The sequence below is a fragment of the Heptranchias perlo genome, chromosome 2 (assembly GCF_035084215.1).
Source record: "Heptranchias perlo isolate sHepPer1 chromosome 2, sHepPer1.hap1, whole genome shotgun sequence".
In the NCBI taxonomy this organism is placed as follows: Eukaryota; Metazoa; Chordata; class Chondrichthyes; order Hexanchiformes; family Hexanchidae; genus Heptranchias; species Heptranchias perlo.
Window position 1 is genome coordinate 163,724,001 of NC_090326.1, and position 17,897 is coordinate 163,741,897.

Genomic DNA, 17,897 nt, shown 5'->3' on the forward strand with positions numbered 1-17,897 from the left:
GTACAAAAACAATGAGTGAATGAATGAGTGAATGAATGAAATGAATAAATAAATAAATGTAAATCTGCAGCAAATTTGAGGCTCTATTATCCATAAGCTGTGAGGCTAAAGCTTGAGCACCCTACATAATGTCAGCAGAACGCCAGAGACTAAATCACAGCCTGAAACTAACTGCCAGCTATGTGTTACCGGGTAATTATTCTTTAAAATTAACGAGCACTTTAAGGTTACTTGCGATACTGTTTTAACGCCCGTCACCTTTAAAATGATTTCTACCAACTGCTGCCACATCAGAATTTTATTTATAAACAAGCAGTTACAATTTATTTCAGGAGATTAAACAACAACACTTGGTTGGCTCTTCAGCTCTGCTTCGAGTCATATCAATGTAGAAATTGCGACTTCAGAGGCCCAATTACTGAGATTACTCTTGAGGGTAAAATGCAATGTACCTCGATCGATCCGGTTCAGATTCAAGGTCCGTACAAACAAGAGTTAGTAAATTAAAAAGAAAAATCTTGGTTTCTCATTCCCTTACTGTGGAATTTTTTTAAAATAGAAAACAAACAAAAATTGTAGAAATATTGGATTGCCCTCTGTGGCAAGGAGTCCTGTCAAACAACTAATTAACTTTTACTGGTCTCTACGATATGCCCTCAAAGGTTAGATATACTGCACCAATATCTTTAATAGATTAAGTACAGACCGTCACTTACAACACAGTTAGAGAAGCAATTCTTAATTTTAAAGACATTGATTTACTAAATGTTTCAGAAGGTGCTGCCATAGATTATTCTGAAAAAGAATGAATTTTCCAAGAGGGGGAAGCATCTGATGGAAAGCAGGCTCTTCCCTATCCGTGTAGTTTTGACCACTTGCACCGTTGGCTTTTCAGCAGGGGCCTAGTCTCACGGTCAGCACCACCTGCAAGCTCACCAAATAGAAAAAAAGAACTTGCATTTATATATAGTGCCTTTCACAACCTCAGGACGTCCCAATGATGTACTTTTCGAAGTCAAGTCACTGTTGTAATACAAGAATGGTAAATCCTCACCAAACACCGAAGGGTGGACTCACAAAACATATCAGCTCTTCATATTCCACGAGCACTGGGCTCGATACACATAAAGGATGTAATATGATTGCATGGTAAACCTTTCTGATTTTTAGGAAGGCAATATGTTATTTTCAGAGGGCTGTAATGTTCTATAATTTCTCAAACAAATCCTGGAGGAAGGGTGACAGAAAGCTTCAAGAAGCAATGACCTGCTGCTCACAAAGATGAGCCCTACATTGCCGTACTATCCTTTAGTCCGACTGTGAGAGATTTGAAGCTACAGTGATAGGAGGAATAGGCAGAGAAATTGTGTGAGTCAGCTACAAGACAATCTTTCCTGCAGCAAACCACTTTATTTCCAACCTGCCTGTCCTTAGAAATAAAATTCACCAAACACCCACACAGGAGGGACATCAGGACGACTAAAATACAACGAGCCCAGCTTGTCATTTTAATTTGATTTTTAATGGATTTTCTCCTTTCTTCCTCTTCAAACCCTGCCACCCGTGGCATTTTGCCCAATGTCCCAAGATGGGAATGTAGCTTGGGCCACAATCTTCCCAATTGCCATCAAGAGATTATACTTGTGGGGGGAGGGGAGTCACAGTCTGGCAAACAAACTCCACCCACTCTCCCTACCCCTCCCCCCGACCCCTGTAGAATCCTTTATTTTCACCAATGGAATGAGAATGGAATATTCTCCCTCCCACTCACTTAAATGTACTGGCCTTCAGTTTTGTTTTTTTAAATTTTGTGACGTTATCTTGCAGAAGGCTCTCTCTCAAAGAGCTTTTTCTTTCAGCTCCTACTAATGTCAAAGACTTGAGCATTATTTCTGAAATTGAAAAAAACACCGATTGTGTAATATTTCACGGAGGGGAGAAAAACACCACCTCCTCCCCTCCCGAAATGGTACAGCCAATGATTGTGGGATTTAACATAGAGGTCGGGGCAGGGGTAAGAGTGAAAAAAAACTGCGTTACAGGCCTGGACAACTTAAGAGTTCCTCCCATCAACGATTTGGTTCCACCACTTCATCGCACGGCAACTTCATGCACTTTAAGATCCCTTCGCTCCAACCTCAATACACTGCACCAGTCCTACAAGAGCTGGGAAACAAAATAATCCCAGTGTTCCGCAAACTCCGCTTTAACCTGTTGCTGAGACGGACAAGAGCAGCTTTGGTGATTTATCATTTGATTTTGCACCTCAGTTGGATAAACTACCTGGTCTCAGCTTTGGACCCAATTCCAAATAATACCAGGAGATTCAGGAGGCAATTCAGTAACAGGTGTTTTTGCCCATCTATAAAATACAAGTCTTGGAACCAATTTGTAATCAAAACAACTCAGTGATTCCTAACACTTCTCCCCTTCCTTATAGCTCAGTGCAAGCTGCAGAGTTCAATTCAGTAGTGTGGCCAGGCACACAAGCGTCAGGAATTTAAGCCGTGAAGAAATTTTCAGGAATATAGGCTTGTTTTTGTTAGAAGACAGGTCAAAGTTTCCAAGATTATGAAGGGAATTGACAAAATTGATCTGGACAAATTGTGCACTGTGGAAGATGGTTCATATACCAGGGTACGCCAGTTAAAATGAGAAAGTTAGGACTCAGAAGGGAAATGAGAGAGAAGTTTTATATCCAAACGGTAACAGATGTGTAATAAGTTTTCCAGGAAAGGGCCCCGAAGTGTACAGCGTAAATGGGTTCAAGAGGTAATTAGATGCTATTCTAGAGAGAACAAGAGACAGAAAAACAGAAAAAAAGGTGATAGGGTGACGTAATGAGACAGTGGAATGATCTCTGAGGAAAAGACTTATTGGGCTTTCATGGACTTTTCTGATTCCCATTCTTTTGTTCTTAAAATATCAAATTCTTTATCCACAGTTGCAGAGAGGGAGAGACTACTGCACTAAGAAATAAAAAAATATCTATTCCTTGGGTGGCTAAATTGATCCTTGTGGAGCATTTATTTTACCACATTTACACTTTCAGGTTCAGAGATCAATGATCTATCTATATTTGGAACTGTAAGAGTTGCCTGTGCTTGTTTGTTGAGCCGTATCTCAACACGCTGCATCGCTCCAAAGAATCCGCCCAGTGGTGAAGCGTCACCTTCCTTGTGATACCCACTGCCAAATGGTGCCATCACCTTTAGAGTTATAGAGTCATAGAGTTATACAGCACGGATAGAGGCCCTTCGGCCCATCGTGTCCGCGCTGGCCATCAAGCCCAGTCTAATCTAATCCCATATTCCAGCATTTGGTCCGTAGCCTTGTATGCTATGGCATTTCAAGTGCTCATCTAAATCCTTCTTGAATGTTGTGAGGGTTCCTGCCTCTACAACCCTCTCAGGCAGTGAGTTCCAGACTCCAACCACCCTCTGGGTGAAAAAGTTCTTTCTCAAATCCCCTCTAAACCTCCCGCCTTTTACCTTGAATCTATGCCCCCTTGTTATAGAACCCTCAACGAAGGGAAAAAGCTCCTTAGTATCCATCCTATCTATGCCCCTCATAATTTTGTACACCTCAATCATGTCCCCCCCCCAGCCTCCTCTGCTCCAAGGAAAACAAACCCAATCTTCCCAGTCTCTCTTCATAGCTGAAGCGCTCCAGCCCTGGTAACATCCTGGTGAATCTCCTCTGCACCCTCTCCAAAGCGATCACATCCTTCCTGTAGTGCGGCGACCAGAACTGCACACAGTACTCCAGCTGTGGCCTAACCAGTGTTTTATACAGCTCCATCATAACCTCCTTGCTCTTATATTCTATGCCTTGGCTAATAAAAGCAAGTATCCCATATGCCTTCTTTACCACATTATCTACCTGTTCCGCCGCCTTCAGGGATCTGTGAACTTGCACACCAAGATCCCTCTGACCCTCTGTCTTGCCTAGGGTCTTCCCATTCATTGCGTATTCCCTTGCCTTGTTAGTCCCTCCAAAGTGCATCACCTTGCACTTTTCCGGGTTAAATTCCATTTGCCACTGTTCCGCCCATCTGACCAACCCATCTATATCGTCCTGCAGACTGAGGCTATCCTCCTCGCTATTTACCACCCTACCAATTTTTGTATCATCAGCGAACTTACTGATCATACCTTTTACATTCATATCCAAGTCGTTAATGTAGACCACAAACAGCAAGGGCCCCAGCACAGATCCCTGTGGTACCCCACTGGCCACAGGCTTCCAGTCACAAAAACAACCTTCGACCATCACCCTCTGCCTTCTGCCACTAAGCCAGTTTTGTATCCAAAGTGCCAAGGCACCCTGGACTCCATGGGCTCGTACCTTCTTGACCAGCCTCCTGTGCGGGACTTTATCGAAGGCCTTACTTTGACTTGGTCCGTAGTGTGTATTAATTCAAATGCACAGCTAGCAATTAGCTCCCGAACACAGTCGTTTAAGGATTCATTAGGCCAAAGGAAGGCCTACTGACAACCAGCATTAACTCTCCGCAGTCTAACCAATGATATCTGTCAACAATTGTCTGTCACCTTATTATGCCATCCAATAACCCACCAGAAACCAATGCCTCACCCATTAGATGGCAGATATGATTTTGATGGTGGTGGTGGTGAAGTGGGGGTGGGGGTGGGGGGTGGAAAAGAGAACGACCAAGTGAGAACAAACGCATTACATGCACATATACCATGCAGGAGCTCTAAACCTTACCTCTCCGGTTCCTCTTTTCCAATAATCTGCTGGGCTTGTTTTGGTCGTGCTTGTTCTTGTGTCCTGTCAGCTTCCAGTTCCTGTTCCAGGGAAGAGCTGGTGCTCCCTTCTCTGCTGATATTGCTACTACGCCCAGGACTGTTGTCGGCTGAAGCTCGGCTCGGCGAGTCGGTGTTCTGTTTTAACGTCTGCAATTTGGCCAGTGGGATGATGTCACAGTTCTGAGGCCGATGCCAGACCGTCCGCTGTGTTGTGGCATTGTAATAATAAAACCTAGAGGTGTTGGGATCGAAGAGCTCCCACCACTGATTTTCATTGGTGCGCTTTATCCGGACACCAGAAGGTGGATCCCAGACGCATTCTCCAGTGATAAGGTTAGCGTACATACGCTCCCGAGTTCGAGGCTCAATGATCTCCACCCATTCCAGCCTTTAAAAAAGATAAAAAGCTTATAAAAATATATATGGATATACAGACATACCACATCAGCTCTTTAAAGAGAGTATTCCTGGCTGTAGTTTCAAAATTTCAGCACTTTATCACTAAACAGTTCCCCATACAGTGGGACTGAGACATTAAAAATCTTTTACTTTGTGAGGTACATCAGGTGTAGATGACATCTGGAGTGGGTGCTGCCACTACATGGACCCTGCCCTGGATGATCACTCGAGACACCCACTGATTGACCAAGTAGCAACTTGCAATTGCTTCCACCAACTGGAGACAAGAGGAATGATTGCATGGTGCTGACACATCACACCATCATTTCCAAGTGAAGGAACTCAGATAAAACAGATCTTCATGAATCCTAGAAATTTACAGCACAGAAACAGGCCCATCAAGTCTGTACAGATGTTTTTCTCAATGAGCCATTTAAATCTAATCCCACTCTCCTGTTTGCTCCCCACAGGCTTCAGTATTCCCCTTAATCAAGCAACCAACTAATATTCTTAAAATAATTTCTGAATTCAGCTAATTTAAGGCAAGGTAGTTAAGGCAGGGACTTCGGATTTGAGAGAACTTTTAAGGAGGGCAGGGTTGTGGTTTCTGGAACCTCCGCCAATTTTCAAGCCCAATGGCTGTGAGGCTTATCACAATGTGCCGGACTCTTATAAACAAGGGAAGAGCAGCAACAACACTACTAATCTGCTTTTGTAACACTACATGGAAAATAATGGTTTAGTGGAAGGGATTACAGGAAACTAATTTCTTTGAAGGGTTCAAATGATGTAAAACAATGTCAAACTCAAGAAAGATAGTTATGAAGAGAAATGAAATACTGGGACTATTTCTAGTGGAGAAGGCGCACACAAGATTGAAGAGAGGTTTTTAAAATGAAGAAGAATTTTGAAAGGGCACACAGGGGAAAAATTATTTCCTCTAATTGGGGAGTTAACGAGGAGGAGAGATCAATTTAAAATTAAAATCACAAAATGAAGGAGGGGATACCCCACCTGTACTGGGATGATGTGGATCTTTCTTTTTGTTCAATTATGTGGATCCACCCCCCAATCCAATAAAGAGACGACAGTGTTCAGAATACATGCTTTATTGTGCAGGATGGCATGTGTTTGGGCATCATGTTGGAGCGCAGCCTCAAGAGGGCCGATTTCTCGAATGAGCGATCCCAACACAGTGCCTCGCTAGCTGGGAATGCACATCATGAAGTCACTGGTGCACTCCTCATGTTTCTCCAGCTATCGATTTTAACAGATGAAAAATCATGGGAAGTACAGCTGCAATCTCCCGATACGCTGTCCCGACGGGTGAAGCTCCGTGGCTGGAGCAAGTATTTGGAAAATCAGCCCTACAGTGCTGGGTAGTTGTAGGACATTAAGTTTATCTGCAACTCTCCTACACATCCTCACGCTTATTTCCATGTTTCACCCAGCTGTCGGGCAAGTTACTAAATAGAAGCCACTGATGTGGACTATATTATACTGTATGAGAACCTTCACCACACGGACTGCAACGGTTCAAGAAGGTAGCTCACCGCCATCTTCTCAAGGGCAATTAGGGATGGGCAATAAATGCTGGCCTTGCCAGCAATGCCCACATCCCATGAATGAACTTTTAAAAAATGCAGCTCAAATGCCCTTTTCTTATTTCTCAAACGGTTTTTAAAAAAGTGTAAGTAATCTTTTTCCTTTTCCCACTCAGACAGTATCGTTTTTAAGCCTTACTGGAGTCCCTAGCCATGTTAAAAAGGAACATGTGTTTCAACAACAACAATAACTTGAATTTATATAGTAAAACGTCCCAAGGCATTTCACAGGAACGATTATCAAACAAAATTTGATACCGAGCCACATAAGGAGATATTAGGACAGGTGTCCAAAACCTTCGTCAAAGAGATGGGTTTTAAGAAGTGTCTTAAAAGGAGGAGAGAGAGAGAGAGAGAGAGAGAGAGAGAAAAAGCAGAGAGGTTTAGGGAAGGAATTCCAGAGCTTAGGCAGTTGAAGGCATGGCCGCCAATGGTGGAGCGATTAAAATTGGGGATGTGCAAGAGGCCAGAATTGAATTTATGGAAAGAAAGGAATAGGACAGTACCCATTTGGCTGAAAAGCTCCTTGAAGTTTGTATATGGAACATTCAGCATCAGTGCACTTCTAGAAAGGCAGAATACAGATTAGCTTACAGCAGGGCACCGTTTATTTAAACATCACTTATTTGAACCAGCTGGACCTCCCAGAATGCCCCTTGTGCATAATTATTTCCTTGCACTGAATGGCGGCTTCCGCACTGAATCAGTATAGCTTGATACAGTACAATACTATAAGTCATATTCTGTCAGCTATCCAAATTATTCACTTATCTACACAAGGGCAATTGTACAGCACAAAGGGGTGCTGTCACTGCAGCTGAAGACAGCTGTTTTATAGCAGATTAACACACTGCAGGTTCACTTCAGCCACGTGTTGAAAGTCAGCTGTTCAAGTACGTCAAAAGTGATAGACGTCCCCGATAGCAATTCTCTCCACTGAATTTATTTTTACTTTTATCTTGTACGCCTAAGCAAAGACTCATCCGATCAGAAAGGGGATAACAAATGAAAACTTTCCTCACGCTTTCAAAGGATAGACGTACCGTATAAAAAAACTTTACTGCAATCCTAGGATTTAAACACAAGATATCTACAACCAATGTTGGGTCCTCAATTATAATCACGTATATATACTTCATAGAATTCACAGCACAGAAGCAGGCCATTCGGCTCAACTGGTCTATGCCAGTGCTTATACTCCACATGAGCCTCCTCCTATCCTACTTCATCTCACCCGATCAACATAACCTATTGCTTTCTCCCTCCCCTCATGCACTTATCCAGCTTCCCCTTAAATGCATCTATGCTATTCGCGTTAACTACTCCTTGTGGTAATGAGTTCCACATTCTCACCACTCTCTAAGAAGTTTCTCCTGAATTCTTCATTGGATTTATTAGTGACTATCTTATATTAATGACCCCTACTTTTGGACAAGTGGAAACATCTTCTCTACGTCGACCCTATTGAACCCCTTCATAGTTTTAAAGACCTTTATCATGTCAGTTCTCAGTCTTCTCTTTTCTAGAGAAAACAGCCCCAGTCTATTCAGTCTTCTTTGCTTTGTACTGTGAAGGATGGGATAGACTGACGTCCCAGCGATTCCCAGCTGAAATGAAAGATGAGACAATAGTCTCAAAAAATATACTATAATCAGTAATATATGTGGGGCTTGCGGGGCCAGTTTTGTTGAGTTTGATTTAAGGTGATTTATAATACATTGTGGCTCAGGGCTTTGTTATCTGAACAAAGTACATCATTTAAACACTTGTACTTTTGGAATCCTCTAGGCTTTTTCCAGACAAGACAACTTGAACAGCAGGTTGACATGCATTACTTATCAGTGCAACAGCATTAATAAATAAAGCATAAACTATTAAAAATGGTAGGTGCAGTGGAATAATTAGACCAGATCGATCACATGCCTATATAGGAATACATAGAATCATACAGCACAGAGGGTGGCCATTCGGCCCATCGTGCTGGCTCGTTGAAAGAGCTATTCAATTAGTCCCACTTCCCTGTTCTTTCCCCACAGCTCTGCAAAGTTTTCCTTTTTCAATTCTCTTTTGAAAGTTTTGAAATTTATCCAATTCTCTTTTGAAAGTTACTATTGAATCTCCTTCCACCACCCTTTCAGGCAGTGCATTCCAGATCATAACAACTCATGGCATAAAACAATTTCTCCTCATCTCCCCTCTGGCTCTTTCGCCAATTATCTTAAATCTGTATATTCTGGTTCCCAACCCTCCTGCCAGTGGAAACAGTTTCTCCTTATTTACTCTATCAAAACCTTCATAATTTTGAAAGACCTCTATTAAATCTCCTCTTAACCTACTCTGCTCTAAGGAGACTTAACCTTTTTTTTAAAAAAATGAAACATGAAAACATTCTGTCCATTAAACTCAATCCTTCCATTGATCATGTTCAGCCATCATGAATTCTACCTCTTTATTTCAGCTAATGGGGAAAAGCTTTGCATAAAAGGAAATTCAAAGGTTATCAAGTGAAATTCTCCCAAAAAAATCTATCTGCTCTTATATACCAATTGTACTCTGTAATGGTCTGCTAACTGGTCCACAGAACTAGCCTTTGTTTTTCCAACCCTCTGGTGAATGGGAAATATCCAATAACCACTTGGCATCTTGCCCACCTCCCCCAAACCCCAGTGAGCTGTACCCAACCACAATGTTGCAGCACCAAGATTCTTGCCACTGCACAACTCCATGTTTCACAATCCCAGTCGCCGTAAGAATAGGGTTTAATTTTATAATACAATATTCACGAGTGGATGTCCTGTTGCATTGCCCAGAGAAAGTGGGCACAGTGAATTTCCTGCAGAGGGCACTAGTGATGTTGTGGGTATAAGTATGGGGAACTGCAGCTCTGGAGGTTATCAAGCCCCTTCCAGTGGTAGAAGTGTGTAGCTGTGAGTGTGATCACATGTCAGAGTGGCAACACCTAAATAATGAATGCACAACATACATAGCAAATTTATTATAGACTGGCACCCACAATTTTCAACCAACGGAAAACACAGCTTCAGAAATTCAGTTTTGATGTCTATCATAAAAATACCTCATCACTGACTGATTATGATCCAGACCTGCAATATCTTCATTCCCCACTAAAGAAAGAATGAACTTGCATTTACATAGCACCTTTCACAATCTCAGGACATCCCAAAGCACTTGACAGCCAATGAAGTATTCTTGAATTATAGTTACTGTTGTAATGTAGGAAAACGCAGCAGGCAATTTGTTTATTTTTCTTTAGTGATGTTGGCTGAGGGATAAATATTGGCCCGGGCTCCCCTGCCCTTCTTTGAATAGTACCACGAGAGGCAGACTTCCATCCAAGGGGGCAGACTGTTTAATGTCTCATCCGAAAGACCGTATCGCCGACAGTAGAGCGGCTCCCTCAGTACTGCACTGAAGTGTCAGCCTAGATTATGTGCTCAAGGCTATGGAGTGGGGCTTGAACCCACGACCTTCTGTCTCAGCGGCAAGGGTGCAACCCACTGAGCCAAAGCTGACACCAAGTAAAAGTAATTCAGCCTCCAAAGTGATGCAACCTGGAAAACCCTAGTTATTGGCAACATGGTAGCACATATGTGCTAGCAAGTCAAACATTAGTTTGGTAATTTTGGCAGGAAGCAGGGGAGAGCAACAACAGTGCCTTGGGACTCCCCTGATAGAAGACAAATAGTGCGCGCATTTAAATCAGAGGGGCCAGTCACCCCGAGTGACTCTCATCTGCAATCCAATAATCATCTCATCAGATTGTAACAGTAACACAAAGGAAGAAGAGCATAAAGATTTTGAAAACAGCGAGCAAGTGAGAGAGACCAGGTCCTTCTGCATCACCATAATTAAATGGACACCTCTCATACAACAACAATGCTATTTAATTCGGAATCAATCTTCCGAGTAACAATAATTCGAACAGAGAATTTTTCGAAACAAAGAAGGATCATTAGATTGTCTCCTCCGAAGGCTCGGTGAGGGTATCCAGTACGTAGCCAAGCCATAGAGGCCAGGCAGGTCCTCGGTTCGATCCCTGCCTGTGCCTAGTTAGCTGATTTCAGCTGGGGCAGCAGTAGGAATGCTGCAATTTGCCTCCGTGCCCCAGGTTAGGGAGGGAAATAATGAACCAGAGCTCCCGCTCTGATCATAATCCAACGACCTCTGCTGGAAGTGTAATTGTGCAGATGTCGGGAGCCGGGTTTGCCTTCTGCTGTCAAATAGCCTCATATGCCTTTAACTGCCAAGGCTCACACCTGAATAATGGCCACAGGTGAGGTTCCAGAAGACACCTGGCACCCGTGTAAAACAAAAGGAGTCAACATCTAAAGGAGGACATTCGCAACGAATTAAAAATAAACAGCAGCGTCTTCAATAGACATCCATGTCCACGATTTCCTATGCAGCAAGTTTATAATCCCAGCCTGGGCTGCAGATGCTAGAGTCAAGGGACAAATCAGGGGTTTAAGTCAGCCCCTGGTCACTCTTGCTCAGTTTCCTGGAGGACGGTTGTCCTTAGTTGGAAGGAGAATGGTGTGTGAAGGGGGTAAAGAAAATGAAGAGAAAACAACAGTATCGCTGCAAGAAAATTAATCGTTTGTAACACTTATGTCGAGGATTTCCTAAACTTTCATTCACAAGTGACGTCTACCAGTCACTTAACTAATGACAAAAACCATCTCGTCAGAAATGTTTAAAAATTAGAAGACAGCAACCTGGGGCTAGATTAGACAGTTTTGAACAAATGGGCCGCTGGTTTAAAAATTACAATGCGGCAGTCGGCTGCATTGGGGTGGAAAATATCAAGCAGCTAACGAACGCGTTTTTTAAAAAGAAAAACAGGAGCGCTGTCTTAGGCTGAGTCTGGAGGGAGCTGCTTAGGAAATGCAGCCGCAGGAACTGAAACCAGATATTTCACCTAGCGTATCTTTTATTTTTTCGTCACAAGTGGGCGCATGTTTTTTTGTTGGGCAGACACCTAAACTCCAAAAGCAATTCACAACCTTAAATTGACAACAGAGTGTTTAATATAAGTGGACTGGATACCGTGAAATTTGCCAGCGGTGGAGGGAAATAACAGATGTCACATTTCAAATCATGTAGTCTATATATTTTTAATATCAATTTATGAGGGGTGGCTGGTAATTTTAAATTCTATTCCTGCCTGCTGAGAACAGTCCAGCTGCCCGTCTCCCAGCTGATTTGTTTTTGCTTGGTTGAAGACGACACACAGTGCTGTCTGGTATGCAAAATGTCACTTCAAAGACATTTTTCCTTTGCAATTATGTTTTAATTGGAAAGCAAGTGGAAACTACTCAACACAGACCACTTGCTTTGTCCTGGATTCGATCAAGTTAAAGGAAAAGGCTTAGTCACATGTTTCAATGGGCTTTAGTCTGGTATTTGGTTGGAATTCAGGAAATCAATTTAATTCCTACAGAAGACACCTGTTGATTCTCTGTATCCCAGTTTTGAACTTCAAGAAGGTACAAACGATATATTACAAATGAGGTAGGCCATTCGGCCCATCTCAGTTCGTCTACCCAGGAATACTGTAATATCTACCCACCCCCCCCCTCATTCCCCATTGCAGAATCCAATTAGTTCTTAAACAATTCCAGGGCTTTTTCCTCCATTGGGATCTATTCCATGTGTTGGTCACTTATTGTGGGACGAACTTCCTGACTTCAGTCCAAAATTTGCCTTTTACCAGCTTGAACCTTTGACCACCTATCTTACTCTCCATTTAATGCAAGGTAATTTTCCAAATTTAACCTTTCCCATATTATTTCCAATCTCATATACTTCTCAGATCACCTGTCTCAGGCAGCATGCTGCCAGCTCTTCCTGTACTTCTGTACTGTACCCCATGTTGAGGTGGATACACAAAACTCTTAGCTGGTTAGACAAAGCTTTACGTATCAGTTTCATATCACAGATTGGTACAGGTTTGCATTACCAAGAGAGTTAGTACAGTGTCACATCCATTATTTTTGTACCCAAGGAGGTGTAGATAGGAACATAGGAACAGGAGTAGGCCATTTAGCCCCTCGAGCCCGTTCATCGAATCATAGAATGGTTTCAGCACGGAATGAGGCCATTTGGCCCATAGAGTCCACGCCGGTTCTATCAAGAGCAATCCAGCTAGTCCCACTCCCCGCCCTATCCCCGTACCCCTGCAAATTATTTCCTTTCAAGTACTTATCCAGTTCCCTTTTGAAGGCCACGATTGAATCTGCCTCCACCACCCTCTCGGGCAGTGCATTCCAGATCCTAACCACTCGCTGTGTAAAAAAATATTTCCTCATGTCACCTTTCGTTCTTTTGCCAATCACCTTAAATCTATGTTGTTGACCCTTCCACCAATGGGAACAGTTTCTCTCTATCTACTCTGTCTAGACCCTTCATGATTTGGAATACCTCTAGCAAATCTCCTCGCAACCGTTGCTGTTCCAAGAGAACATCCCCAGCTTCTCCAGTCTATCCACGTAACTGAAGTCCGTTATCCCCGGAATCATTCTAGTAAATCTCTTCTGCACCATCTCGAAGGCCTTCACATCTTTCCTGAAGTGCAGTGCCCAAAACGGGACACAATACTCCAGTTGTGGCCGAACCAGTGTTTTATAAAGGGTTATCATGACTTCCGTACTTTTGTACTCTATGCCTCTATTTATAAAGTCCAGGATCCCTTATGCTTTTTTAACCGCTGTCTCAACCTGCCCTGCCACCTTCAATGATTTGTGCACATATACCCCCAGATCACTCTGTTCCTGTACCCCTTTTAGAATTGTGCCCTCTAGTTTATATCGCCTCTCCTCGGTCTTCCTACCGCAATGTATCACTTCACATTTTTCCATGCTAAATTTCATCTGCCACGTGTCTGTCCATGCACCAGTCTGTCTATATCCTCATGAAGTCTATCACTATCCTCCTCACTGTTTACTACCCATCCAAGTTTTGTGTCATCTGCAAATTTTGAAATTGTGCCCTGTACACCCAAGTCCAAGTCATTAATACATATCAAGAAATGTTCCACCATTTAATGCGATCATGGCTGATCTGTGACCTAGCTCCATATACCCACCTTAACGAAAGGTATTAAGGGACATGGTTAACAAAAATCTATCAATCTCAGATTTAAAATTAACAATTGCTGTTTGCAGAAGACAGTTCCAAACATCTATCACCCTGTGTGTGAAGAAGTGTTTCCTAACTTCACTCCTGAAAGTTCTGGCTCTAATTTTTAGGCTATGTCCCCTCGTCCTAGATTCCCCAACCAACGGAAATAGGGTAGAGAGAAACTATCAGTTCCCCACTATATCTTGAAATCTTCGATCAAATCATCCCTTAATCTTCTAAATTCCACGGAATACAACCCTAGTTTGTGTAATCTCACCTTGTAATTTAACCCTTGGAGTCCAGGTATCATTCTAGTAAATCTAGGCTGCACTCCCTCCACGTAGTTACACATTCTTAATCAAATGAATGCTGCAGTATTGATTTCCTACAACTGTCTAATTTTACTTGAGATAAATCTGATTCTTAGCTTATAGCCCAAATAATGCAGTCTCATAAATATGTTTATTATAGAGAGTCATAGAGTCATAGAGTTATAGAGTCATAGAGTTATACAGCACGAATAGAGGCCCTTCGGCCCATCGTGTCCGCACCGGCCATCAGCCCTGTCTACTCTAATCCCATATTCCAGCATTTGGTCCGTAGCCTTGTATGCTATGGCATTTCAAGTGCTCATCCAAATGCTTCTTGAATGTTGTGAGGGTTCCTGCCTCCACAATCCTTTCAGGCAGTGAGTTCCAGACTCCAACCACCCTCTGGGTGAAAAAGTTCTTTCTCAAATCCCCTCTAAACCTCCCGCCTTTTACCTTGAATCTATGTCCCCTTGTTATAGAACCCTCAACTAAGGGAAAAAGCTCCTTAGTATCCATCCTATCTGTGCCCCTCATAATTTTGTACACCTCAATCATGATTATTTCACAATCCGAACAGTAGGAGAACACATGAGGGTTTGTCAATTAAGTGAGCTAATTACAGTAACAAGGGTTTCTGTTTGAGGTCTGGGCAGTGCTATGTTACCAAGTATTGTGTGTATAAAGTCACATTGGACCATTGGAACTTCGGAGGCCATTCAGCCCCTCGGGCCCGCTCCGCCATTCAATTAGATCAGGGCGGATCTGTACCTCATCTCCATTTAACCTCCTTTGCTCCATATCCTTTTATACCCTTACCCAAGCTGAGGTGGCCAGGTTACTTAACCACCGCCTGGCATTCAGAATTGACTAGTCACAGGTAGTATCACCTATTGTCATTACAGACCCATCATCCCAGTGCTCGTTGATCTACATTGGCTCTTGGTCCGGCAAAACCTTGATTTTAAAATTCTCATCCTTATTTTCAAATCTCTCCATAGCCTTTCTATCTCTGTAACCTCCTCCAACCCTACAACCCTCTGAGATTTCTGCGCTCCTCCAATTCTGGCCTCCTGCGCATCCCCGATTTTCATCGCTCCACCATTGGCGGCTGAGCCTTCAGCTGCCTAGGCCATAAGCTCTGGAATTCCCTCCCTAAACCTCTCCACCTCTTTCTCTCTCCTTTAAGACACTCCTTAAAATCTAGTTATTGTTGCAGTAGGTTTTAACACCTGACCTGACTCCAGCCTATGGACATTGTGGCTAATGGCAGCACTCCAGCCTAGATCAGCTAACTCCCACAGAGCAGATATCAAACTCGGGACATTCCTGGTCTATACAGCTCAGTACCACACTGGGCGGTTCAATAACCTGCTAATCCAATAAGGGAAACCCAATCACTGCGAGCTTAAATCGAGCTATTGATTACTGGAAGGGAATAACGATGCTTGCTATACATTACAAAATGGTAAAACTAGTCATGGAATTTTAGTGACATCACAAACCACGATTCACAAAGAAATAGCCTAAATTTGCTTTGCCATTTTCCTCTTACCATGTAGTAGCGCCTTCCGTCTCAGTTTCAAGTTGCATGTCGTAAGACCTGAAAGAACATTGATTTTATAAACTTAGTAAGTGCAGTGTTACCATGTTATTTTTCCAATATATTGCAACTAACCCTTTTACTTTCGCATGATGTGAAGTACAAAGACTGTAAAAAAAAATTGTAAACAATTTTACAACACCAAGTTATAGTCCAGCAATTTTATTTTAAATTCACAAGCTTTCGGAGGCTTCCTCCTTCACAAGCTTTCGGAGGAAGCCTCCGAAAGCTTGTGAATTTAAAATAAAATTGCTGGACTATAACTTGGTGTTGTAAAATTGTTTACAATTGTCAACCCCAGTCCATCACCGGCATCTCCACATCGTAAAAAAAAATAACTTTTGAATAAAAGTTCCCCAAGTTACATACCATATATGGCCATTCCTTCATCTTTGCTGGCTCAATAACCTGGAATTCCCTACCTAACACCATTGTAGGAGCATCACTACCACAAGGACTGCAGCCGTTCAAGGAGAAGGTCCATCACCACCTCCGCAGGGCAACATGGGGCAGACAATAAATGCAGCCCTGCCAACATCATCAAATCCCAGGAACAAATTATTTATTTTTAAGAAGTTATTTCTGTTCGTTACCCTGGAAGTATCAGGGGGTGAATGCATTAATTGCAGGTATTTGGTCTTGTTTCATATAACCAGAACCAGTGATCCTCAGTTGATGAGGGAAGGAGGTACAGTGGTGTATCTACACAAGAAGTGAGAGGGGGAGGAAGAAAGGAACAAACAAAAAGCCAGGCTACTCGCCCAGGGTAGGTCGCATAAAATAAATCAAACAGCACTGGTAAAGTCCTGGGAACACCTTCTCGTAGCACGAAGGTTAAACGTAGGATATAGCAGACAAGAATCCAGTGGAAGGGTTAAAAACTATATTATAAAGAGCACAAGGTTCGTCAGTCACCTGACCCCCAAGCCCAAGTGACTGCCTGTAAAAGAAAGAACTTGCATTTATAAAGCACCTTTCACGACCTCAGGACGCCCCAAATCGCTTTACCAGCCAATGAAATACTTTTGAAGTGTAGACACCATTGTAATGTAGGAAACATGGCAGCCAATTTGCAGACAGCAAGATCCCATAAACAGCAAAGAGATCAATGGCCTGATAATCTGTTTTAGAGATGATGGCTGAGGGATAAATATTGGTCAGGACAATGGGGAGAATTCCGCTGCTCTTCTTCGAAATAGTGTCAAGGGTTCTTTTACTTGAGAGGGCAAATGAGGCCTCGGTTTAACGTCTCATCCGAAAGACAGTACCTCCGACAATGCAGCCCTCCTTCAGCGTAGATTATGTACTTAAGTCCCTGGAGAGCCACTTGAACAATCTTCTGTCATTTTTCCCCTTTGAAAAATCTCTGCTGTTAGGTAATATTGTGACGGATGGTCAATTTCTGTCAGATTAGGATTGTTACCTTTTAAACAATTCAGGACAGGACAGGATGGACGATGCAGAGAATGAGAACCTGGTTGAAGGAGAATTGCCACTAGGAATGACATTAAGTGCAGTAAAGCCCACAAATTGCAAATCTGTGGCAACCAGTCATAGTGCACACAAGTACAGAATGTTAGGAAATTTGAAGGAGCTTTGTAATCTCCTGAACCAGGACACCATGTCAACATGCACTAGGACTACAAATGCTACCAAAGTCTGACCACATATGTCACAACACCATTGAAGTGGGGGGAAAAAGTAATTAATTTCAAAACAACAACTTGCATTTATATAGCGCCTTTAACATAGTAAAATGTCCCACGGCGCTTCACAGGAGCGTTATCAGACAACATGTGACACCGAGCCACATAAAGAGACGCAAGGACAGGTGACCAAAAGCTTGGTCAAAGAGGTTTTAAGGACCATCTTAAAGGGGGAGAGGTAGAGAGGCAGAGAGGTTTAGGGTGCGAATTGCAGAGCTTAGGGCCTGGGCAGCTGAAGGCTCGGCCACCAACGGTGGAGCGAAGGAAATCAGGGATGCACAAGAGGCCAGAATTGGAGGAGCGCAAAGATCTCGGAGGGTTGCAGGGCTGGAGGAGGTTACAGAGATAGGGAGGGGCGAGGCCAT

General features: G+C 42.9%; 1 protein-coding gene across 1 annotated transcript in view; it reads right to left on the reverse strand.

The window, feature by feature from the left end:
- arhgap39 (Rho GTPase activating protein 39) overlaps positions 1 to 17,897 on the reverse strand; it is a 541,093-nt gene that overhangs the window by 350,792 nt on the left and 172,404 nt on the right. Inside the window, exons 2-3 of the mRNA XM_067968557.1 lie at positions 15,779 to 15,826; positions 4,732 to 5,160 (exon numbers count right to left, since the gene is read on the reverse strand). Coding sequence (XP_067824658.1) covers positions 4,732 to 5,160; positions 15,779 to 15,826 — 477 coding nt within the window. The remainder of the gene's footprint in view (positions 1 to 4,731; positions 5,161 to 15,778; positions 15,827 to 17,897) is intronic.